Source organism: Sturnira hondurensis, unplaced genomic scaffold, assembly GCF_014824575.4.
Source record: "Sturnira hondurensis isolate 20B ecotype Veracruz unplaced genomic scaffold, ASM1482457v3 Scaffold0003681, whole genome shotgun sequence".
NCBI lineage: Eukaryota > Metazoa > Chordata > Mammalia > Chiroptera > Phyllostomidae > Sturnira > Sturnira hondurensis.
This window is the reverse complement of record NW_028076312.1, coordinates 1,031,094-1,057,267: the sequence shown is the minus strand read 5'-3', so window position 1 is coordinate 1,057,267 and position 26,174 is coordinate 1,031,094. Positions and strand designations below refer to the sequence as shown.

Sequence of the window (26,174 nt, the reverse complement as noted above, 5' to 3'; positions counted from 1 at the left end):
ACCAAACATGATGATAATAAGTGCTTTTTACATATTTTATTTACTCTTTATAGTTCAGTAAGGCAGGCATTAAAATTTCAGTTTTAGAGAGGAGGAAACCAAGGCTCAGAGAGCTTCACTTAATTGAGGTCGCACAGAAGAGCCAGGATTGACACCTATTAGTACAACATTACATACTATTGGGTTGACCAAAAAGTTTGGTTCTTTTCATATGATGGCTCTAGTAGTGCTTAGTTGTCTTTAACTTCATTTGAAACAATTTTGTTAGATTGTATTGTGATGGCTGTCATATCAGCATGCATTAAAAAATCAAAATTGGTAAATTTTTATGCAGCAATTTTAACAGTGAAAGGGAAAAAAACAACATTTTTGGCATATTATGCTTTACTTTTTTAAGGTAAAAATGCAACTGAAATGCAAAAAAAATTTGTGTGGTGCATGGAGAAGGTATTGTGACTGGTTGAACACGTCAAAAGCGATTTGTGAAGTTTTGTGCTGGACATTTCTCACTGGATGATGCTCCATAGTAGGAAACTGATAGTGATCAAATTGAGATATTAAATGATAACAATCAATGTTATACCACCCAGAAGATAGCCAACACACTCAAGACATCCAAATCAATAAAGTTATTGGTGAAAATGAAAAATGTCTTCTATTTAATGGAAAAAAACACATGAACTATTTGGCCAACCCAATACATGTGGAAATTGAGACATTGTAACAGACAAAAGAAAAAATATCGAAGTAAACATTAACTATTCAGAGAGACTTTCCTCCATGGCTTCTCATACTCCTACGTTCTTTACTTTGCATGCAAGGCCCTGACCACTCCTTACCCAGGCTATTTCTCAGGCTTGTGTTCACAGAAAACAATCTTGAAGGATGGGGCATGCCTCAAAGAGAAGGCTTTCCATGAAAGCAGTGGATCCCCCAATTCCAGAGTTCCTTTCCTGTATTTGCAGCTTCTTATAATTGTTCCTTGCACACTCAGGATGCACACTCAGGATGCATTTGATGTAAAGAATAATGGACAAAGAGCAGGCGATTAGAAAAATAACTACCAGGAATGAATTCTTCAAATATTATGTCTGTGACCCTTGATTATTAAAAAAAGTTAACTTTAATAGAAATAGCATTCATTTCTCAGTGTCTACTATGTGCCTGGTGAATTCTTTATTCTTTATGTTGTTTTAACATACTGGCAACAACCCTTTAAGATATGTAATCATTTTTCATCAAGAAATGTAGAAAAGAATCTTCAGAGAAAAGGGCCCAGCAGATGCTTGCTTCTGATATATACACATTATAAATCTCAGGAAGATTCTGTCATAGCAAAAGGACTGCACAGGATTGGGCAAATATCATTTATTATACATTATGCTAGTACCTCATAATTCTTGTGAAAGTGGCTTTACCTTGGCAAGAATCAACGCTGTAAATATTATTCCAAGTCCCAGTGTATGAAATCAAAGTCAAGACAGATGTCCAGATAAAAGTTTTAAAGTAGCACAGGCATGGATTTGACTAAGCCAAGCGCCCTATTTCTTTATTGCTAAGCGTCTGAAGATGGTAGTTCTCCGGTGTCAGTCCCTCAATCACGACTTCTACGATTTTTTCCCCTCCGGGCATCTAGAAAGTTCCTCTTCTGCAGTTTTTCCTGGGGTTACTGGGCTACACACATCTGAGATCTGAGGACTGCTGATCCGCCTGAAAGAACCAAGAAAGGAAGGCGATGTAGGGAAGACAATGAGGTGGGGAAAAAATGCTTGGGTCCAAACGAAAGAAAACCAAGCTGCCTCGGTAAGGAAATGTGTGTAATCCAAACCCACTGTTCCTTCGCATTTTACCTCGTCTACTACAGGAGCTGCGTCCCAACGAACTACCAGGGTAACTAGGCAACGACGTTGCCGTGGTAACCCAGGAAGCTCAGAGGGCACCCACCGGTATCCTGGGGCAGCCTTTCCGCGTCCGAGCTGGCCTGGAGGGTGGGGGTGAGGGTGCGTCAGGCTCTCGCGAGAGCTGCGTGGGCGTGGGGGGGGTCCCTGGCGGTCGTCTTCGACGCTGCCACTGAGGACGCTTTGAACCCTTCCCGGGGCGGGGGCCCAGTGCGCTTCCATGGCTGCTCACCAAGAGGGGACCACCCCTCCCCTGCGGGTTCTGGAAGAAGCACTGGGCTTGGGCTTGACGGCTGCCGGGGACGTCGAGGACGCGGTGGCCGCAGAGGGCACCTACTACCTGGAGCGTATCCTTCCCGTGTAGGCGCGGCCCCCGGTGTCTGTCGCGGTACCGGGTGTTAGGGGCGGGGGCCGGGGCTTCCCACTGGGGGGCGCCTTCGGAGGCTGGGGCCCGCCGAGCGGCTGAGACTCCTGTTGGACCGCAGGGTGGCGTCTCTGCCTTCGCAGCCTCTCAGTTTTCCACCGAAAGCTGGTAGAGGGTTAGGCTGCCGCGTGGCTGTTGGAAATGACGTTGGAAGACCTTCAGGAGTGCTGTGTTAGTAAAACAATCAGTGAACTTTGCATAAAAGTTTCGTGTGAAGGTCGCACGAGTGAATCCAACCCTCCTTTTGGCTTAGTGGTTTTCCTGAGCACACCCCCAAACTTTCCGAAGAAGTGCAGTCGAGAAAGTTAGCAGATTAGGGAAGGACCTCTGCCTTTGGGCTTTTAAAGAGCTGAGGCTCAGAATATCCAACCCGTGTCCAATGCTTCAGTGATTAATTTTGGTAGCATTAACTTCCTGGGTAGGATCATTTTTGGCTGTTTAATAGCAATGATTACTTTTTTCCCCCTTTAGCGACTAAATGATAGCTTGGTGAGCGGACAGGGCTCAGACAGACGTGTGTGTGTGGGGGTGGGGGGGGGTGGGGGGGGAGCCAGAACGTGATGAGCAATTATCAGTGGAAACAGCGGAAAAGAATCGAATAGCCGTATGTGGATAATTAAGTTCGCTATTGTGTAAAACTTTGGAGCTCCCTTCGTCTAGGCAGAGAGGGGGTCGGTTCTTGAGAAAAAGATACCTATTCCTTTCCTCAGGCAGGAAGGAAGGAGAGATGGTTTCTGTGTTTTATTCTTAAAGTCACAAGGAAACTCCAGTTCCACCTTAATATTTATTGATCTATTTATTTAGTCCCCCTGTAGTCGCTCCAGCTCTAATTTATGAATTCCGGACCCACTGACGTCCGTTTGGTGACCTTTGGCAGACTGATTAACCTGTCTTGACCCACTTTCGGTGCGCATCTCTGCCACAGGGCGCTTTGAGGAACTAAGTTGAAGAGATCAAAGGAAATATGTAGTGTTCCACTCCAGGTGAACATGGTTTTTCCAGGTATATAAGTTGGAATAGTTAGAAATTGACTTGAGCGGAATATATGGGTGCTTTAGTGGCTTAAATGAGATTTTATACTCTGTTTTTATAGCTCTAACAAGTTTCTTTAGTAATAGTCCTTTTAAATTAAATAAAAGCCAGCATTTCTTTCATGATATACTTTATATCAAGTATAAAGTTACCCAGTGTCCTTGACAGTGAATGATAACCAGACATCTTAACATTTTTTGTCTGTATTAAAATGACTTCTATAACACATAGTACAGTTGGAAACACGAGACAAATATAATGAGGTAACTTTTTGCAAACATTTTGCTGAAATAAATGGTGGCAGTTCAATATAACACAACTGTCAGCAATGACAATCACGTTCCCTTAATCGGCAGGGAGATCGCTGAGTCACAACCCCCAACACATGGCATTTTGCACAAAACCTTCCTTATGAAGACTTCTCTTGAAAACCACGTTTGCAAATATAAGCAACTCCCACTTTTCACAATTTTGTATCTAGTTTGTGAATTATATAGGCCCTTTGCTTTTTGTTCATCCCTCTTTGCCTGACTGACTACTGTTCTGGGTTTCAACCAGAGTAGTCAGGGAATAACAAAGCTAAACATTTAACCAGTCAATTTTCCTGTCTTCAATGCAAGAGCTATAGTCATGGGAGAGACTTTAACTCTTAGTTAAAATGAGGTTGGAGGATTACTACTGAATGCCAATTATCCCTGTATCCCTGGGCTCTCTTAACGTGTAATTAAGAGTTGAGTGTATAATGTTATTTGACATTGTTTCCTAAGGCAATTATGATAGTTGCTGAAGTGAGACTTTCTTGGGTTTAAAGTCCTCATCTCTCAGGTAACTTAATTGAGCTATTGCAGCGGATAAAGAAAAGTTATAATGTGCACAAATGAATTAGAAATCTGATGTTCTCTACTTTGTGTATGCACCTTATCACTTCCAATCTTCTGCCTTTGGTGTTGGACTTCCATATTTATGACTGAACAGCTGCTCCTGCAACACTAGACAACAGGCTATCAGTACTGAGCAAGGCTTTGAAAGATGTTGACTAATTCCCCAGGAACTCTCCCCTTTCTTTGCTTTTAAACATTTAGATGTAAAGAACATGTACATGCTAATGTGGCTCAAACCAGAAACACAGGCAGGATCCATCACAGGGGCAATGGCTTCACTGAAGTCCCCACATTCTTTACAGCAGTGTAGAGAATGTGTTCAAGGAAAAGATTTCCTACCCCTGCGACACCGCTCCCTTTCAACCTCGTACCTGTGAGGTTTCTTCTCTTCCAACACACTTCACAGTTATCATTGCTTTTGTGTTTGAAACTTCCAAAAGGTGAGATACAGACTTACATGAAGAGGTCCTTGTTTCATTGCCACCAGAGCCTTAAGAAATCTGGTCATGCAGTGCACAAATCCTCTGCCGAGCTCTTCATAAGGACGATACTGGCAGCTTGTGGAATGTGAGGCTAGATTTTGACTAAACGTTCTGTAAGAAGCCAAATGGGTGTCTCTGGAGTTTATAAAGGAGGTTGGTGGTTGTCTTTCATGAATGAGTCCTCTGTTAGGGATCAGTATAGTCTGGGTGGTGTTTTCAACTGTAGTTGTGACCATGGGCTGCTATTAATGCACGCTGTCAACATTTGGGCGTACCCCCTGCCATTGGGAGACACAGGCTGCAGTGAATGTACTAAGAAAGCTAAAGCTTCACTGGTTTTGTTGCTTCCCATCTAGAGAAAGACCTCGGTCGAGGAAGAGCCATGGAGCATGTGACTCGCAGAGAAGTGGAGCCCCGAGTTTTTGTTATCTCCTCCCTTTGCCCCGATCTCTGCTCCCCTAACTAGATTTTGATTATTATCTCATCTTTCTAGGCATTCTACCTCTAAAAATTTGGCTCTTTAGATCATGGACATATGCTTTCTGGCCTCTGAAGAGGTGTCCTCTGGCCCCAAGAGCAATCTCTGAACAGCAGTTGTGGAGAATTGAGTGTGTTAACCCAGTCCTTTGAGGCAGCTCCAAAATTAGCTTTTTCTGAAAATTCAAAATTAAGGTTTCCAGACCCTGAACATGGCGATCATGTTAAAGTTTTACCCATCTAAGAGGCATGGTTCTTTTTTTAAGTGACATCCTACCCAGTCTTTCTTTACAGTAGTATAATATTCGCCAATAACTTTGTTTAATTAAAATGGAGCTTTTGTCATTTAAAAATATTTTATTCCTTTTAACAAAAAATATTCCCTCTGTTATGTTATTTCCCTGGAATGTTTACAGTAGTAAGTGAGAAGATAATCATAAAATCCTTAATAGTCATATGTACTCAAGCTGTGCATTTCTTATCATCATGGAAAACTGAATTTGCCCAGGTGATTTGGTGCACCCTACATAGAGTCAAATGAAGATGATAGAGACAGTCCAAATGTAGAATCTACTCCAAGACGCATGTTACTAAACTCACGTGCTGAATGTTACATGCAGAAAAGGCATAGGCTGGACTTCCATCAAGATGGAGGCATAGGTGGAAACACTGTGCCTTCTCCTACAACCAAGTTTGAATACAACAAAGGCTTAGTAAACAAAGACACGGCCAAAGAACAGAAAATTGAACTATACTGAAGTCCAACATCAATGAACTGTTCAACCGGACCAGTAAGAGGGGCGGAGTGAGCAGTGGGGCAGGGTCGTTGGGCAGAAAGGATCCCCTGACCCAGGCAACCCAGGCAACCAAGGCGACCCAGGCATGCAAACAGCTGGAGTAGCATTGCAGACCCAGTGAGGGTGCGGAGCAAGCTGAGTGCAGTCACACATTTGTGCACAGATAAACCAGCAGAGGTGTGAGCAGTGAGACGGACCCTGCAGGCCCCAGCAGCGAACCCAGTGAGGGTGCGGGGCAGGCTGATCAAGGTCGCACATTCAAGCCAGACAGGCATCCCTGGGGTGGGAGGAGGCAGAGGGGACTGCCTTTGATTTCCTTTGACCCCGCCCCCACATACGGTATCAAAACCCAGCAACTGAGTTGCCCTGCCCTGGTGAACACCTAGGGCTCCGCTCCTCATACGTAACAGGCACTAACAGTCCAAAATATGGCTCAAGAAGAACTCAAAGCCCCAGAGCCGATAACTCTAAGCGACCAAGAAATAGCGAATCTCTCAGATGCACAGTTCAAAATACTGGTGATCAGGATGCTCACAGAACTGGTTGATTATAGTCACAAATTAGAGGAACATATGAAGGCTAAACTAATTGAAATGAAGGGAAATGCACAGGAAACCAATAGTGATGGAAAGGAAACTGGGACTCAAATCAATGGAATGGACCAGAAGGAAGAACAAAACATCCCACCAGAAAGGAATGAAGAAATGAGAATTCAAAAAAATGAGGAGAGGCTTAGGAACCTCCAGGACATCTTTAAACGTTCCAACATCCGGATTATAGGGGTACCAGAAGGGGGAAAGAAACAGCCACGAGTGGAAAACTTATTTGAACAAATAATAAAGGAGAACTTCCCCAGTCTGGCAAAGGAAATAGACTTCCAGGAAATCCAGGAAGCTCAGAGAGTCCCAAAGAAGTTGGACCCAAGAAGGAACACACCAAGGCACATCATAATTACATTAGCCAAGACTAAAATGAAGGAGAGAATCCTAGAAGCAGCAAGAGATAAGGGGACAGTCACCTACAAAGGAGTACCCATCAGACTGTCAGCGGATTTCTCAAAAGAGACCTTACAGGCAAGAAGGGGCTGGAAAGAAGTATTCCAAGTCATGAAATCCAAAGACCTACAGCCAAGATTGCTTTATCCAGCAAAACTTTCATTTAGAATGGAAGGACAGATAAAGTGCTTCTCAGATAAGGTCAAGTTCAAGGAGTTCATCATCACCAAGCCCTTATTATATGAAATGCTAAAGGGACTTATATAAGAAAAAGAAGATGAAAAATATGAACAGTGAAAGGACAGCAAACACACAGTTATTAACAACCACACCTAAAACAAAAGCAAACCAAGAGGACAGCTAGATCAGGAGTGGAACCATAGAAATGAAGAACACATGGAGGGTTAGCAACAGGGGAGTGGGAGGAGGAGAAGGGGGGAGAAGGCACAGAAAATAGCATAGACAATAGGTAGAAAGTAGATGGGGGGAGGGCAAGAATAGTATGGGAAATATAGAATCTAAAGAACTTGAGACACGTGGACATAAACTAAAGGGAGAGAATGGTGGGGGAGGGGTGTGCGGGGTGGAGGGGAATGAAGGGTGGGGAATAGAACAACAAGTGTAATGGTATAATCAATAAAATATATTTTTTTAAAAAGGCATAGGCTATTTGGAGAGAAAATGTGTGTTCTGTGTCCTCTAGTTCAGGCAAACTTTAATGTGCATGTGAATCAAAGATACAGATTTTTTCTTTTTATTGTTTTTAATGGGGTGGCACTGGTTAATAAAATTATACATTTCAGGTACACAATTCTATAGAACCTCTTTTGCACACAGTATTGTGTTCACCACTCTAAGTCTCTGTCCTTCACCGTTTATCTCCTCTGTACCGACCCTCTCCCTCCTCCTCTTACCTCCCCTCTCCCCGGTAATCACCACACTGTTGTTCACGTCTGTGAGTTCTTTCTCTGTCTGTCTCTGTCTCTGTCTCTGTCTCTGTCTCTGTCTCTCTCTCTCTCACTTGTTTTTGCAACAGAATGGATGGACCTAAAGATACGATTTTTAAATGAAGGTTCTAATTCAATACGTCTTGGTCAGAGCTGAGATTCTGCATTGCTAACAAGCTCCTAGGTGCTGCTGGTAAGAACTGCAATAGGAACAGCAAGCCTGTATAGAAATATCTTAACCTTTAACCTTTATATTTTCAGATAGAGGTTACAGTATGTGGAGTTGATATCTTTGGCTCTCCTGGATTACAGGTTGGAAAATGTACACCACTACCTACTATGAGAACTGCGAGTCTTTAAGTCGAAAGAAACTTGTTTTCCGGTTTCTGAGGCAGAAGGCATGCAGGAGCTGTCTAGGGCAAGGGTGGCCACTACACTTCCATTCTTGGCCGTGCGATGAAGATGGTAGTGGCTCCCTGGGATGTGGCGTTAATGAGAATTCTGAGACCTAATGAAGTCGAGGTGAGAAGAACTGTAGGAAGCCAACAAGGGGAAAATTGGTGGCAGACATGCCAGTTATTTCCTGTCTTTGGTTTATATTATTCAGTTAGCTTACTCTCTTTAAACTGGAATTCCTAAGAAAGGGCACGTGACTGTGGTGTTTGTTATTTACAGTACTTTTTTTACAAATTTCAATTTACTAAGTGAAGTGTTGGTTATAGAGGACCCAGCCTGGACTTCAGATTGCCTCTGTATGCATTGGCTCTGCAGTGAGGGCAGAGATTACAAAGCAATTTCTGGCCGTGGCAGCTTTGGGAAATCATGTAAAATGTAATTAGCTGTATGTTTCACTCCAGTTCTTTATAAAGATGCTGCTGCTGGCAGGGATCACTAGCTATAAATGCAATAGTGGAAGAGACTAGTGTGTGAGGAACTTTGTGTGCTGCTTATATCTGAAAATTGTTTGTTGCTTTCTGTCTGTGGTCCGTTTCCTGAACGTCATACCAACTGGCACCTCAGGCCTTGCTCCATTACACCGGCCGAAATACTTCTCTGAGGTTTCTTGCAGTTGTGCCTCCTGCAGGTCTGTGGTGGATTTAGGGCTCCCTGGCAGTTTCTGTGGGGGGTGTATATTGGCCTGCTCTCTGATAGGATCTAGGAGGTCAGGATCTGGTGAAGATTCGCCTAGTACGAAAGGTCCAATCAGTTCACCCATGGCAACTGAGTACCGGGATGCTGATTCATACTGTGCAAACTCACAAATACTATTAAATTCCTTTCAGGGCAAGTGAAGATGTGGTGGAGTGGGACCCTTGGTCTGAGTCGGTGGTGACTCTAGGGCACGGAACCTGCCTAGGAAGGTGGCGGCCTTCTGGACTGTGGCTGCAGACCCAGGAGGGAAGGGGAGCCCCAGACAGCGCCCTGGCAGAAGCAGACTATGGAACCAGGCACGGTATTAAATGTCAAGTTAAGGTCAAATAGGCAGAAGGGGAAGAACCAGATCTGAGGGGAACACAGTGGGAAAAAATGAATTTCCGTACTGGAGTTCTGTGATGTTCTATGAAGGAATACTAGGTAGATAAAGGGAAGGGAGTTTTGTAAGGGCTCAGAGTCAGCTTGGCTCTAAGAAACTGATGTTAATTAAGGCAGATGCCAGTTTATTATTCTGCAGTGAAAAAAGAACTGTGCTGGATTTGTGGCCAGTCTAAATGTAGGGACATTTCCTGGAGAGTAGGATCCCCTAAGAGATTAGATTACAGATGAGAACGTTTCCCAGAAAAAGTATTATAGAACCACAGTAAAGGTTTCAGCTTTAAGCAATTCTGATGAATTATCTATTTCCACTTGGGCAATTCTGCTTCTAAAGTAGTGCTTTTCACACGTGGCGTTCTGTCAGATTCTGCTTCCTGCTGTCGTTCTGGCTGTCCCAAGGGCCAAGGGCATCAGTATCAATATCTGCTGAGAAACTCATCTGTTTTCATTGGATGGATATTGTCTTGATGTCTGATTGTATCTCCCTTTTCACCCTGGCTGCTGGGAAGCTTAGAGTCAAATCTGTGGCTTAGGTTTAACATAATTTATGAGACCTGTGGCATGTACTGCATCTTTACCTTTATCCTATTTTCACTATTTCCCTTTCTCTTTTAATTTGCATGTTCATTTATTTTTATATTTCGTAGTATATGCATATTTGCAAACTACCAGAGAACCATTTTGGGATTCGTTCGTGCACTTGTCCATGCGTTGCCGACCATCTAGCCAGATAGGCACCTTCATACCAACATACAAAGCTCTTTTATTTCTTCAGTTGCACTGCGACATCACATTTAAACTGAGTCGCTTCTGGGAAGGTTTTCGGTGCAAGTCCTACTGTGAATACTAAAAATATCCATCAGGAGGATACTGGTTCCTATTTTGGGTATTTGTACTTTTCCTGATCTCTTGTGTCATTAATCTCTTGCCCTTTGGTTAATTTAATTTTGGGGCCTGCAGCCCTTTTATACTTCTCCTTCCTTTCAGGTCTTCACATTGAACTGTTTAAGTGATTTGATTTAGCTGTTGTTATTGTAATTCTTAAGAGTTTGGAAAACAAATAGATGAGAGTTTATATTACTTCGGATATTGGCAAAAATTGCATATTCCTGTTGTTTCACTGTAGAAATAGTATGGTGTACTAGAAAAATTCTTGGCATTTATATTGAGGAAACTTGTCTTTGTTACTCATACCTGTGTGTCTTCAGGCTAATCTTTTTGATTCTGGTTTTTTTTTTCATTTTAGAGATGGCTGTGTCTGCACTCTTCAGTCTCACAAGGTTGTTATGAAAATAAGTATGGCTGTGTTCCACATGACAATACTTTTTAAGCTTTACAAAATGGTAGTTATTTTTTCTTAGTCTCCTTTGATTGTGTGGAAACAGAATATTTTACCAGTGGTAGAATCCTTTGCTTAGAATATTTTCTGGGTAGATTGTACAGGTGGTGGTAGATATTTCCAAAGCTTTTAGAACAGGTCACTTTCCCCCTCTACATATCACTGTGTTTAATAACCTTCGCTTTCATGTTCCTTCCTCACAATCTAGTCAGCAGTTGGTTGGTTTATCCAGATCATTACAGAATACTTACTTTCTTAGGGTATGGACAGTGGTGAAGGATGACGTTGTTCTTCTGGAGATCTAATGACAGATACATGCTTACAAAATCAGTTTCTGGTAGTTGTCTTTCAGAAGGAAACGTGCTTTTCCATACAAAAAGAGGCTGACTTCCTGTATCTTATAGTCAGGAACTTTTGTCTCATTAAGGGAAAATGTGTCCGATAAATATAAATGTAGAAAAGGAGGAAAATGGAGACTTATCTTTTATCCATTCAGCTTAACATACAGGGGAACTGAACTGTGGGAGGCTTACGAGACTTTTTTCACAGATACTCCTCTCTTTCCAGAACGTGGGAAGTGGAACAAGCACTGCATGGCCTTTACTGTAAGCTATGCACCTTTGTAAATAATGTACATATGTTAACTCTTTTAATCCTCTTGAAACGCCATGAGGTAGTGTAGTAGCCAGCCTGCAGAATGACACCTGGGGATCCCCACCTCTTGGTGCAAATGCTCTGGTAAAGTGCCCGCACAGACTGAGTAGTGTTGACCTGTGTGACCAGTGAGGGATGATTTGTGACTTCTGCGGCTGTTGATAAAATAAACTGTGGCTTCCGCTTCGTTTTCTTGGATTGCTTATTCTGCAGGTGGCTAGCCACCACGTCTTAAGAAGGTTTTAGAGGCACGTGGGGAGGACCACGTGGGGGGGGTCTGAGCCTTCAGGAGGTGGATCCTGTTGTCTCAGGGAGGCCTTTGGGTGACTACAGCCCTGGCTGTCATCCCGACGGAAACCTCGTGAGTGAGCCCATCAAAATCCGCCGCTTAAGCTGCTGCTGAAGTCTGGATCGCAGAAGCTGCGAGATAACGGATGCTTGTTTGTTTGTTTGTTTACTTAATTTATTTATTTTAAGCCCAAAGATTTGGGGAGTTTGTTATGCAGCAATAAGTAAACAACATATTGATTTTGGTACCTAGAAAGTTTCCAACATAGAAAGTACCTTAAAGTATCACAGTGGTTTTGCAATAGTGCATTGTGTAGACTTGGCAGGACTTGCAGTAGGATGTCAGTAAAAGGTAGGTGAGTTGGTGGTTATGGGATGTACTCACCCTCCCTAAGGGAGAGTTGGTGGTTATGGGATGTACTGCAGGCATGCAATGTTTTTGTGGTGGTTTAGTTTACTTTGATAGCCTAAGTTACTTTTCACCATATTTTTGGGAGAGACACTCATGTTTGACAATATAATACTGGCCATTTGACAGATAGATGGTTCCTGAGAGTTGGTCATAACTGAATTAGGCCTAAGTGTCTCCTTAAATAATAAGGCAAACAGTGAAGAGTTATTGGTTATGATGAGGATTGGTTACAAGAATATATTACCTATCTTTGAGGGTATAGAACTATGTGGAAAATAATCGGCAAACACCTCGAGTATTTACATGCACAGAAAACCTGCAGAGCACAAAAGGAGAGGTAGTGTAGCAGAGTGAAGCCTGAACTTCTGGGGTGTATTCCTAGCTTTGTTAGGTCCCAGCTGTGCAGTCTTGTGCCTTTGAGTCCCGGTCTGTGAATTGGAGATAATGGTGGTTCCAGCCTCATAGACAGGATGAGGATGAAGTGAGTTAGTACACGTAGAACCCTTAGGACAGCATCTGGCTTCTATTAAATACTATGTGTTATCAGTTCATATTACAAACAACATAAGTTGTTAAATACACTTTCAGCTAACTCTTGAAAGGCAGAATCACAGAGACAATTTCTTATAACCAGCAGCAAAATGCAAACTAGACTAATCTCATCTTTGATTTTCATAACCATTACTGTGCATTAAAGTGTTTAATTTCATGCTTTTTAAACTTGGCACAACCAAGTTTGTACATTTGAAGAAAAAAGTAAACCTGCCAACCAACAAAATCACTGTTGAAGTTTTCACTTATAATTAGAACAACTTTTATAATTTTAGAAATCTTACACTAATACTGTTAGAATTTTTATTAGAATCTTTTCTGACACTTAAATGCTGATTTCTTGATAATATGTGAACTACTGCATTATGATTAGTATATAGTTTATATTTGCTTAAAAATTTGCCTGCCTTTCCTGAGGAGAATTAAAATTGAGAAATACATATAAGAAAAAAGTAGAGATTTAAATAACTTGCATTGATGAAAACTTTGAAATGTGTTAGCCCACCAAGTTGGTAAGATAATGGGAGCTAATACTGTATTTTGATATCAAATTGATTTTAAGTAGAATCATTTTATTGCATGTATTTTGAGATTAAGACTTGACAAGATGTTCAGAGGTCACCATAACCGAAGCATCCGAAGATGATGATTTTGAATATGAAGAGGTAATTTGTTCATTCTGGGTATTCTGTAAATTCCTTATGGTTGTTCCTAAGAAATATTTCTTTATTCCTTAAGAATTGCTAGCTTTTCCACTGATTTTAGCTAATCACAGCGGGTTAAGAGTGAGGTGTGAAAATCCTATTCAATATTTAAAAATTTAGATTGGTTAATATATCTGGCTTTTAGGGGTTTCCTGTTCATTGTCCTTTGGAGTCAGCTCCTTATTCCCTGCTTTGAGGATCCTCACTGCTGCCTGTCATTCATTACTGGCTAACAGGTGTTGACCGTCACCCAGTCTGCTCTGGGCTACTTCTCCCAAAATGCCATTGCACAGCTTGAGCTCAGGTCCTGTGCTTCCCGCCAGCTTAACTGCACTTCCATGAGAGTGTGGTTACTGTCCCAAACCTTCCATTTAATGGACAATTCCAGTGGAACTTATCATTACTTCTGAGACTTGGAGGATAGAGACACTTCCCGGAGGCAGGGGCTGTGAATGAAACTGTGTGGATGCAAGCCTGTCAGTTCCTGACCTGGGCAAGCAAGGGACAGGAGAAGCACAGAACATGGGCTTTTTATTACTGCTGGAACAGTAGAGATGGTATGGATACATACCGCATGAAATTACTGAATGAGGTAAATGATTGCAAAGGACTTAAAACTGTGATCAGCATGTAAGAAGCATGCAATAAGTGTTAACTATTATTAACACTTGTAATTGAACTTGATTACATTCTTCCAAGAGTGTAACATTCAGGCAGGGAGTTTTATTTATTTATTTTTTAATAAACCAGAGATTGGTAGTTGCTAGTAGTAATGAAAAAGTGATGGGTGAGGAAAATCTGGGATCAGGAGGGAATGGGGCATTTAGATCAGCCGACATTTTTTTTTCAGCACAGATGTTGGTCTACATTTGTCATTGTAGATAAAAGTAGTTACCCATAAACCAATCCTGAGTTTATGAAAAGTGACAAGAAAGTCAGAAAGCTTCCTGCTTCTTATTTGTTCATTTTAATAGATCTTCAAAATGATACAGTGTCTGACATAAAATATATTTCACTGGTCCTTTGTTTTGTGAGAAAAAACTGAAGTGAAGTAATGCATATTTATATTCTTGCTAACCCCTCTTTCTGTCCTTCTCTTCCTCTGTGATTTAGATACCAGATGACAATTTTAGCATTCCAGAAGGTGAAGAAGATCTGACAAAAGCAATGCAAATGTTTCAAGAACAGGTTACAGATAGTCAAATTTTGGTGAGAATTTTGAACACAACGTAGCCTATAGTTTAGCAGTGATAGCCTTTTACATGAAGTTTTGAAAGTTGTTTATATTTCAAGTACTTCACTTTACTTACTAAATGAAGCCCTATCATCAGTTCTGTTTATCATCAAACTTCTACCTTAAGTAAGGAGTCATATTTACTCTTTTTTGTTTTGTCATTTTCCACATGGTGGTCACTTAGGCATGACTTTGCAATAAATGACACTTGCCATTAGAGGTCTGCTTATTTAATATCACTGGAGATTAAACCAAGGATTCTCAACACATGTACAGAATTTGATATTTTATAAACACTCTATAATCTGTTCTGTAAGCTTCTCTGTTTTTTTATGGAAGTATTTAGCTCACAGGGAATGTTTAACATATGATGATATTTTTTTCTTATGAGGTTTGCGTACTAATTTTGCTAATGGAATATGGTGGGGGATGCATTCTGGTCATAATACCACCAATTAAAAATATATGAAATGATGGCATTCCTGTAACGCTGAAAACTCATTTAGAAGTTGAGAATATTTTCATGATGATAGCAAAAATGTTTTTAAAGTGCCTGATATTTCATACCAACACTAATTGGGTAAGATGTTTTTTAAAAATGATCTAACCTTTTTCCACTGAGAAATGTGGAAGAAATTGTGATGCTGTTATTAGTTGCAGATTTGACTTCTTTAGTGCAGAATAATATGTACAGACTTCTTTTCATATGCTGACCTGTGCCAGTCTTTTCATGTTTTGTAGACTTTCTCTGTCTAGAAATCCAGTAACTCCTTTCCAAAGTATGTGTCCACTCAAAAAAACAAACAAAAAAAACCCCACCAAAAACACCTCAAGAGGAGGAGTTCTTGAATCTGGAATTGATTGTATTCTGTTACAAATGGAGGGCTCTAGCTCACAGTAAACTGTATTCTCTAATGTGTCTTATGGACATAGTCCCTTCTAGATAGACTTAAAGTGAAGTCTCCTATATGGACTTAGTAGTCTTTTGGATATCTCAATGCAGTAAATTACAGGGACAGTTTTAGATACAGCATTTTGAATGATATGCAACTATATAAAAATTTCAGTTGCATGATGTGTTTATTTGCTGCTTGTTATCTTCCCTCTTGCTTTACATCATTAGGTAAAGGAGTTAAAAACCACTATGTACCACTCACTTGTCCTGGTTAGGCTTAAAGTAGATATGCCTAACACAGTGCTTGGTACACAGGAGGTACTAGATGAAGAGCAGCTGAGTGAGTGAATACATAAGTGAACCATCGAGTGAAATTATTATGACCCAAATGTAACTGCTTTTTAGTACTTGATATCATGCTGGGATGTGTTTGCCATCCCAAGGCTGAGGCCAGGGAGCACAGTTGGGGAAGAAATACAGTGGAGTAGCCATCATATCTATTGAACCAAATATCAATAATTCTTTTTTTATTTATATTTTTATTGATTATACCATTACAGTTGTTCTATTACCCCCTTCATTCCCCTCCACCCGCAGACTCCCTCCCCCACCATTCTCCCCTCCTTAGTTTATAACCACGTATCTCAAGTTCTTTAGATTCTATATTTCCCCTACTATTCTTGCCCTTCCCCCTATCTATTTTCTACCTATTGCCTATGCTATTTTCTGTACCTTCTCCCCCCTTCTCCTCCTCCCACTCCCCTGTTGCTAACCCTCCATGTGTTTTCTTCATTTCTATGGTTCCGCTCCTGATCTAGCTGTCCTCTTGATTTGCTTTTGTTTTAGATGTGGTTGCTAATAACTGTGAGTTTGCTGTCCTTTCACTGTTCATATTTTTCATCTTCTTTTTCTTAGGTAAGTCCCTTTAGCATTTCATATAATAAGAGCTTGGTGACGATGAACTCCTTGAATTTGATCTTGTCTGAGAAGCACTTTATCTGCCCTTTTCTTCTAAATGAAAGCTTTGTGGGATAGAGCAATCTTGGCTGTAGGTCTTTGGATTTCATGACTTGGAATACTTCTTTCCAGCCCCTTCTTGCCTGGAAGGTCTCTTTTGAGAAATCTGCTGACAGTCTGATGGGTACTCCTTTGTAGGTGACTGCCCCCTTATCTCTTGCTGCTTCTAGGATTCTCTCCTTCATTTGTATCTTGACTAATGTAATTATGATGTGCCTTGGTGTGTTCCTTCTTGGGTCCAAGTTCTTTGGGACTCTCTGAGCTTCCTGGATTTCCTGGAAGTCTATTTCCTTTGCCAGACTGGGGAAGTTCTCCTTTATTATTTGTTCAAATAAGTTTTCCACTCGTGGCTGTTTCTTTCCCCCTTCTGGTACCCCTATAATTCGGATATTGGAACGTTTAAAGATGTCCTGGAGGTTCCTAAGCCTCTCCTCATTTTTTTGAATTCTCATTTCTTCATTCCTTTCTGGTTGGATGTTTTGTTCTTCCTTCTGGTCCATTCCATTGATTTGAGTTCCAGTTTCCTTTCCATCACTATTGGTTTCCTGTGCATCTCCCTTTATTTCAATTAGTTTAGCCTTCATATGGTCCTCTAATTTGTGACTATAATCAACCAGTTCTGTGAGCATCCTGATAAACAGTGTCTTGAACTGTGCATGTGAGAGGCTGGCAATCCCTTGGTCCCTCAGAGTTATCGGCTCTGGGACTTTGAGTTCTTCTTGTGCCATCTTTTGGGCTGTTCGTGCCTGTTATGTAGCAGGATTGGAGCCCCAGGTGTTCACTAGAGCAGGGCAACTCAGTTGCTGGGTTGTGACGCTGTACGTGGGGGTGGGGTCAAAGAGGAGCAATGGCCTCCCGTCTGCCGCCTCCCGCCGCTGCAGCCACAGGTGCTACAGCTGCCACCGTCACTGGGGCCTCGTGTTTCGTCCCACTGCACACGAGTGCGCCACCGCCGTTAGCCCTCCACCACTGGGTTCGATGCTGGGGCCTGCGTGGTCTGTCTCCCTGTGCACGAATGTGCGACCACGGTCAGTCTGCCCCACACCCTCACTGGGTCCGGGCTACCTGCACACCTAGGTCTGGGGATCTTTCCTGCCGACCCTGCTCTGCTGCTGGCTCCGCCCCTCTTACCGTCCGGGTTGAATGGTTGTTGTTGTCGGACTTCCGTATAATTCAATTTTCTGTTCTTTGGCTGTGTCTTTGTTCTCCAAACTTTTGTTGTATTCAAACTTGGTTGTGGGAGAAGGCACAGTGTTTCCACCTATGCCTCCATCTTGGCAGAAATCCCAAATATCAATAACTCTTTTGTCAATTTCTCAGAAGCTTTCTTTTATCAAAACCTTGCAAGAGTTAACTTGCTAGATTTCTGACACATTTATAGCTGACTTTAAGTTCTATGTACATGTTTTTTGAGTTCTTCAGAGGAACAGTGCTATGCAGAAAATTTACAAAAAATCACCCTTCAGCTTTTAAAATTAAATATGGATTTATTTTATGATAGTACATCAATTAATGTATTTCTGATTTGTGTGTTATTTTTATAATATTTTATCTTCAAAAACTAACTTTGAGCTGTGCCATGGGCTTTCTATTTCAAAGACTATCCATTGCCTATGAAACCAACTTCCTTTTTTTGTGATCTAGTTACATCTGTTTATAAATATGGTGTATTGTCTTCTACATTAGAGGATGCAGTGGTCCTTATTCAATGAGCACTGTCAACATTTTCATTAAAGATTGAAAGAGAAAGGTACTATGTTAGGAAAGTTTAAATACAGTTAAAATGGTGAAAAATAATTGAAGTCATTGATATAATTGAAAGTTGGAAATAATGTAAATAGTCTTTTGTTAAGTAAACTAATACAAGTGTTTATTGAATACTTGACATTTAAATAAATTGCTATGATTATCTTTATACATTGTTAATATAGATGAAAATTTGAGAATTGATTGCATGTTTTATTTCATAAAGTTTAAATTGTGTGTGATGCAACATCAGTTTCCTTAATAGGTGCAATGTTTCTGAACTCTGAGATGAAATATATTTAAGGTGATTATTGAAAAAAATTAAGAAGGTAGGAAATGTTATTAATGTGTAACAAGTGTGTGGTTTCTTATACTGCCAGGTATTTCTTGAAACTAAAGTCTTTTTTTCTAAATATGAATGTAAGTGGAGATAGGATACACACATTTATATTCCTTAGAGATATTTTATGTATTTATGAAAAAGAGTTGTTACATTCACATGGGGTTTTCCCCTCTAAACTGGGAGCCTTCTTACTAACACTATCATTGCCATTTTGGGGGGTATAATTCTTTAATCCCTTTGGTTCTTGGCTTTTTGTTTTGGTAATTTTGGTGGTGCACTCTCGAAGGTACTTTGTATTGCTATACTTCTCTAATAACTTAGTTTTTATAAAATTCTAACTTTGATCTATAGAGATCACAGTAGCAAGGCGCACAGATAATACAATTCTTCATTTTCCTGGCATGCCCTCTCCTCCTCCTCAGTCAGCCTGATCTTCTGTGAGTTGAAGGCATTTCTTTGAAATGTCAAGTGTTTTTATAGGAGACAAGTTGGTGACGGAACAAAACTGTTATGTTGTTTAACATATTTATCAGTAGTTCTAAAAGTGTAGTCAGTGTCCCACTGGGGTTTGTGTTGCCCTCCATTTTCCGACTACGTTTGTCTGTGTTCAGTTTTCTTCACGTGGCTCAGCCAAGGTTACATCACAGCAGGTTGATGCAGAAGCAAACTTTGGGGTCCAGCTCCCTCCTCTGCATATTAAAGAAATTTGCAAAACTTTGTGACAGTGCTACTCTTCGTACTAATTTATTTTTGTCTTTGCAAAATGCTGTTCTGTTTTATAAAACTATGCTAATTTATGTTACTGGGTAACAGTGCTCTTATAGTTACTTAAAAATAAATATTTAAAAACTTAATTTATAATATGGTAACTGTTGATAGATACAATCCATTTAAGCAAAAGCCTTATGTGGTTTTTGAGTATAAAAATGTACTGAGAACATAGAATTTGAGAAGTTTTATAGAATTTTATGCTAAAATTTTTCTGGTATAGTTATTCAGATTTTTCATCAAATATTTTTGCCAGGAATTATGTTGTTATAACAAAAGAATCTAGGATTAGTAAATTTGTATTCCTTTTATTTAGACCTTCTTCATCCACTGAACTTCCTATTTATTTATTCATTTGTTTATTGTTGTTTCTGAAAGCTTATTTTTTTTCTTTTACCATTTAGTTCCCTTGGCCCACTCTAAACTCTGACCTAAGAGTTTCCCTAACAAAGCCTTTATTTGCTTACTGCTTTATCATTTTTTAGAGCAGCTCTCTGCTGTTGCCCTCATTACAACATCTAGAAACCTCTCTACTTAGGAAAATTCAAATTTATAACTTTAATGTATACAACTGAACATGGGTCACATGTGGGTGGGCTATATTTTTATAATTCAGCAATCTTCAAAGAGAGGCATATTTGCTAGGTAGTAAAGTAGTTGTTCTTATTGTACTTATTCTGAGGTACTTTATTAACATCATCATTAAATTTATGAAGCCATAGAATGATTGTATAGAATGTGTAATAGAGATAAAAGTGCAGTGGAAGATTATGTAGAATTGTTAGTATGCATATCAGATGTATTCAGGAAGAGGGAGAAAGAAAACATCTTTTGGAGACTGCAGGAACCTATCAGCTGTGTCGCAGCCATACGTACCAACGTACATGCAAACGGCAGCCCACAGGCGTGGTGAGAGACTAAAGTAGGTACATTCTCCTGTTTTATCCTCCCGTGTCCCTGATTCCTTCAGCTGTCATTCATCTAATCCTATGGAATGTATTCAAGTTTATTGACTCCATATTTCAAGGTAGTATTTACTATTGTATAACAAACATTTGCATCTGACTGTGTTAGGCCCTCACCAAACAATTCTGTGTAATTGTCCACTGGAATGCAGGACTCGGAGGCGAGCACAAGAAACTCTTTTGGTGTGTGTAATGTGCACCCATGTTTTTGGTCCCAACTTTCAGGAAAAACATCTTTTGTTTTAATTCAATTTTTTAAACTTATTTATATTTAGAAACAAAACCAATGATCATATTTCAGGTTATTATTTTGCATACAGATACCATTATTGTTTTCTAGAGTTACACTTCTAATGCATGAGTATAAATAAAAGAAAAGCATTGATATAGATATGGAATTAGTACTTCCCATGTATAATGCGCATCCTTATTTTTTCCTCAAATATTTGGGCAGAAAATTGTGCACTGTACAAGGCAAAATATGGTATTCTGCAACTTTGGCATCTCTCATGGTTTTTTATATAGGGTCCTGAATATATTAACATTGTTATACATTACCTTTTAACAGTAGTAATTTTAGAAATGGGATTCTAAGTTATTCTGCTCAAGTTTTATAAAAGAAATATTTAAAACCCCTAGTCATTTTAGGAATTTTCTGTAACCCCCAAATTTGCTTCAACTCTCCACCATTTTGAATGTTATAGCACCTACAGGTAATTCACATCAGTGTCAAATTGTGTATAGAACTTTTTTTTCAAATGTTTAATTATTTATTTTTAGAGAGAGGGGAAGGGAGGGAGAAAGAGAGGGAGAGAAATATCAATGTTTGGTTGCTTCTCCAGCACCTCTTACTGGGAATCTGGCCTGCAACCCAGGCATGTGCCCTAGACTGGGAATTAAACAGCTGACCCTTTGGTTCACAGGCTGGCTCTTAATCCACTGAACTACACCAGCCGAGGCTGTATATAGTACTTTTGAAAAGAACTTTTTATGGCAACAGATTCTTTTTCCTCACTGTGTTTCTGTGTAATCATGCTGTGTATTCTGTGTAACCTGGTCTGTAGCCACTAGCAGTGTGAGGAGGAGAAATAGGAAGGAAAAGTCCACTGCTGAGTTTCTGTGTGTGAGAAAGTAGATCTGTCTATCCAAATGATTGACAGTTAAGTTAACTAGTTTCTCCTAATGAAAAGAAAATGAATGCAGGCTAATGACAAGGATGATGTTGTTGATATTTTCTAAGAATTTACCTATTCTTTGATTTGTTTTATACATTGAATTATGTGATACTGTAGTTTGTATGGCTGTCTTAACTTTATATCTCACTTGCTGAAATATCACCGTTTTTCTAATTGAGGGCCATAGGGCAGATTTCTGTTGAACTACGGAGCCCTGTCACGTAGAGCAACAGCAGCCGTAGACAATACGTAAACAAATGGGGTGGCTGTGTTCTAATTAACTTTATTTCCAAGAAGAGTTAGCTGACCTCTCCTCTAGTTGATAGACTCTCATTGTGAAATAGTCGTGCAAGACTCTTTCATCACACATGATTTCTTCCTTATTACTTCTATAATAGAAAGACACCAAAATCATTATACAGTATTTCTTTTCATATTGATAAAAATTAAAATAATTTAAAGGTCCACAGATTTATTTTTGAATGTATTCTGTAATATTGAAAGGGCAAGCTGACCTTATTTGTCTTCAGACAATCCGATCACACTCTTGCCTCAGTGCCTTTGTACTTGCTGATGCCACGTCTGAACCTCCTCTGCAGATTTCTGCTCAGATGCTGTTTTATTGGTGAATCGTCCTTCATTAGGTTACATGCAGAGCAGCCAGACTCCACACACAGTTTTGCCCTTCTCTTGGCTCCCTCTAGTTTTAATCCTTGGCTTTTTTAATGTGGACACTTAGTACCATCTTCCATACTATATTTTTAAAGTGGTTATTTACTTTCTGTCTCTGTCCACTTGGTTATTAGCTATGAGGACTGAGTCTTGCCTGTTTTTATCACTGCTTTATCTCTAGTGATTATCCTTCAATTATTGTCCATCTCAAAAGCATAGTAGAAAAAATGAACAAATAAATGAATAAATCAATGCCATTAATCAAAACTTCGATGATTCCAAAATAATTTATTGTACATTTAAATTTCAGGAGCAGAAAACAGTCCTTCCTTCAAAGCGTGAAGTCCCTGAAGTAATAGAAGACTTTCTCTGCAACTTTCTGATCAAGATGGGTATGACCAGGACCCTCGATTGCTTTCAGTCTGAATGGTAAATAGTTATGTAGATAAAGAATTTTCTGGAAATGCTAATAGTATTTCATATGTACACTTTTAACTCTCCTAAAAACTGAAGCCACTCAGTTCATGCAAAATGGATGAACTGGGTGGAAACCTGTCCCATCCCCAGAACTGAAACCACAGCACACCTCCCCCGGACATGTCCCTGTAAACACATAAATGCATATCGTCAGGTATCAGTTTCAAATAAATTTATATCAAACACCTTTGTCAAATATTCAAAATGAGGTGATTTTCAAGTCAGGTAACTGGAATACATTCTGGAGTTTTATGATATAATACAAAGTGACTTTATGAAATGCTTTTCCTAATATTTTCTGCAAAATTGGTCAGGGTATTATTTCCTGCATTAAGAAATCCTACTAATAGTACTTACTACTTTGCTTGTTTTTCATGTAGTATAATGGTCTGCCTTTTTCTACTCACACAAATGATTGATTCTCTTTTTCTATAAATTTTTCTTCACATTAAGGAACATGTATAAAGGACCCATGGATGAGCCGAAGCAGGGAGTAGGATTGAGGGTGGGTCTGGGGATATTGGGGTGGGGGGGGGAGAAACGGAGACAACTGTACTGGAACAACAATAAAAAATACATAAATATATAAATTAAAATTTTTTCTTCATGTAGAAGTAGAAGTAAGTGGAAACATTTCAAATGGTAACTAAAGATTTTTTTTTGTTACAGTTGAAAAAATTTAACTCATTGGTTATAAACTTTAGCAGATATGCTGTGTTTGTCCCTTTGCTCCAGCAGTAATGGCACCAGGCATGCTTTCAGAGTCCTGGCATTCTTTAAGGAAATGTTATTAAATAATCGGATAGGAAAATATATTTGGTCTTTAAAAACCATTGCATATTATAGGAAGAGGGAATTATATGGTATATAAAGATGTTTATAATGTTTTTTGGATAATCCTAATTTTAAATATAGGGGCAAGCTTTAATTTTTACTAATCCATATGGTGTTGTTTTTATCTTTTGCTTTTCTTTGGTTCTCATCTACTTGGACCATACACATAGAAGAGATATGTTTTAAAACTTTAAATTGCATATCTAGTGTTAATACATTAAAGGAGGAACACCATTTTTATTATAGTTTACGAAAAAGATCAAGTTTAATGGCAGTAAAATAATACTGTTCCTACTAAATGTGGAAATCGTGTAAATGATTTTTATGAAAATGCCCCTAAAACATTTACAAATGTATTATAAGTACATTTTTGTAAAAGTAGATGATTAACTTGTAGTACTAAAGAGATGAAAGATTAATGAGGTTCAGTTACCTTTTCTTCTTCCGAGGATATGTGTTAGGACATGCGGTGCTCACAGGATCGGTCAGCCTAAGGTGTTCAACGATTCCCTGGAGAAACGTGGAACCACACTCTTCACAAAGAGAGGCTTGCCATGTTATTTTTTCACATTTAGCAGTTTGAATTGAGAGGAAATTGTAGGGAACTACAATTGTGGTAGGAATTTTAGAACACTAAGTAAGCATGCCACTTAGCATAATATTGCAATCATTAAGTAAAATTTGTGTAAAATATCTTAATATATGGTCTGGTTCAAATACTTTTATCCTTATCCCTGGCAGCCAGTTTGTAATGAGATCTCGAGTTGTCTGCCCTGTGATTACACTGTACTGGCTGCTTTTACTCACGAAGAGCGTCTCTGACTTTGATCAGAGAGACACGTTCATGTGTTCTGCAGAGTGGGGTTATAGGAATGTTAAATAGATTACTTAGATCATTTTTACTATGGAGAAAAAAACATGCAATTGCTACGAATTCTTTAAAACAAGGTTTTTCCATTGTTTGATTGTAAACAAAGAAACAAAAAAATAACCCAAACCAGACAACCTGGGTACTGAAATTTGACTTAGGTCCTTTCATTCATCAAACATTAATTGAAGTAAATCCTTTAAATCTGGGGTCAACAAACCAAGACCCCTGGGACAACTCTAGCCTGCCTTTTATTTTGTAAATAAAATTTTCTTGAAACAGAGCCATGAATTTTTTTAAGTTATTGTTCGTGGCTGCTTTCATGCTATAACAGCAAAGTTAATTAGTCGCGGGAGAAACCGTATGGCCAAGAAAGCTTTTTTTATTCCTTGCTGTTTACAAAAAAAAGGATTATATATATGTATGTGTGTGTGTGCATATGTAGTATATATCTCTTTAGAAGAACTCTGTGGACAATGATGATTTCCATGGGGGCAAAAACGAAGAGGGGTTAAAATGGACGACACGTTCAGTGTGCTTTTAGCACCTGCCCTGAGCACGTGTTACTCAGCGCTCAACTCCACTGGGCCATTGTGCTGTTTGTAACGCAGTCAGAACTCATCCACCAGAAACATACATTCTTGCTCTTCTTTACCTTTCTCTCTGTGATTCCTTCCATCCTCTCTAACTCTTTTTCCCTGTATAGCCAAATGTTTTGAAAAACAAGGTTTTTTTCTTTCCTTTTTCACTCTTTCACTTCCTACTCAATTCTTGCTTATCTCCAGTTTGGCCTGTGCTGAAGATTGGGGTGGTAATAAAAATGTCGTCATAGATAATAGTATAGTTATTTATGATATTTTATTGCTAATTTAAAATTTTTATTAATTATAGAAGAAATTATAAATTTTGTAGTAGTGTAGTCCTGTAATGTTCTAAAAAGATAAATATTGCTGCTTTTAGCCGATAAATTTGGCATAATTTATAGAATTACTCCAACGTGGGCAGTATAGTTAAAACTTTCTGGTAATGGGTAGGTTTAAAGCCAGAGCCTAGGACTAAAATGACACCACCTGCCGCACAGTGTGTGTGGGGAGTGTACGTGGTGCTGTGTGTACATTACTGTCTCTTAGTGAAAACCACACAACTACTTTTTGTTCCTTCGTCATTGAAGCCTGTCGCTGTTTTTTTGGTTGATTTTTAGGATTTGACTTCTGGTTATGGGTCATGTCGTAATCATTGTTTTCTCCAGCCAGGATTAAGTTAAACACAGGAATGTTGTGACTATTCTGTCCTGCTAAGTTTTACTGTGCTACAATATGTTAAATGTGAGCTCTGTAAATGTATATGCAGAGATTTATTTATGTACTATATTTTCAAGAAGGCAGGCTTTGAAAGTGAATACTTAACATGTGCTTGTAACCAGAACTAATATAGTCTTCATTAAACATGAAGCATTTAAAAATATTTAAGAAGATGAAGCCTAAGGTTTATCACTCAGGAAGGCACTTTGTTGTCATTTCCTTAGTTTAGTATGTTTTTTTTTTTTAGTTTAGTATGTATTAATGACATTTAAAAAATTTGCATTATTTTTTGTTTCTTAAGTACAGTTGTCTCCATTTTTCATGCTTTTTTTCCTTCTCTCAACAACTGTGTGGAGCAGGGAGCTGCTGTCACCTCCATTGTATGGATGAGCAAGCGGGCTGAGAGGGGCTAGGAAGCCGTAGTGCGTGGCAGCCCGTCAGTGCTGGTCAGTGCCTCTCCTACC

General features: G+C 39.4%; 1 protein-coding gene and 1 long non-coding RNA gene across 2 annotated transcripts in view; one reads left to right on the top strand and one right to left on the bottom strand.

Annotated features, from left to right (window-relative positions):
- Positions 1-696: 696 nt before the first annotated feature.
- On the bottom strand, positions 697-1,980 carry LOC118984225 (uncharacterized). The gene is made up of 2 exons (XR_005065882.1): positions 1,851-1,980; positions 697-1,710 (listed from the first exon to the last, which is right to left on the bottom strand). It is a non-coding gene; the product is annotated as an uncharacterized LOC118984225 (long non-coding RNA).
- A 49-nt stretch (positions 1,981-2,029) lies between these two features.
- The window catches only part of SPAG16 (sperm associated antigen 16), a 750,884-nt gene continuing 726,739 nt past the window's right edge, over positions 2,030-26,174 (top strand). Inside the window, exons 1-4 of the mRNA XM_037042002.1 lie at positions 2,030-2,245; positions 13,327-13,376; positions 14,529-14,624; positions 22,541-22,659. Coding sequence (XP_036897897.1) covers positions 2,119-2,245; positions 13,327-13,376; positions 14,529-14,624; positions 22,541-22,659 — 392 coding nt within the window. The 5' untranslated portion in view covers positions 2,030-2,118. The remainder of the gene's footprint in view (positions 2,246-13,326; positions 13,377-14,528; positions 14,625-22,540; positions 22,660-26,174) is intronic.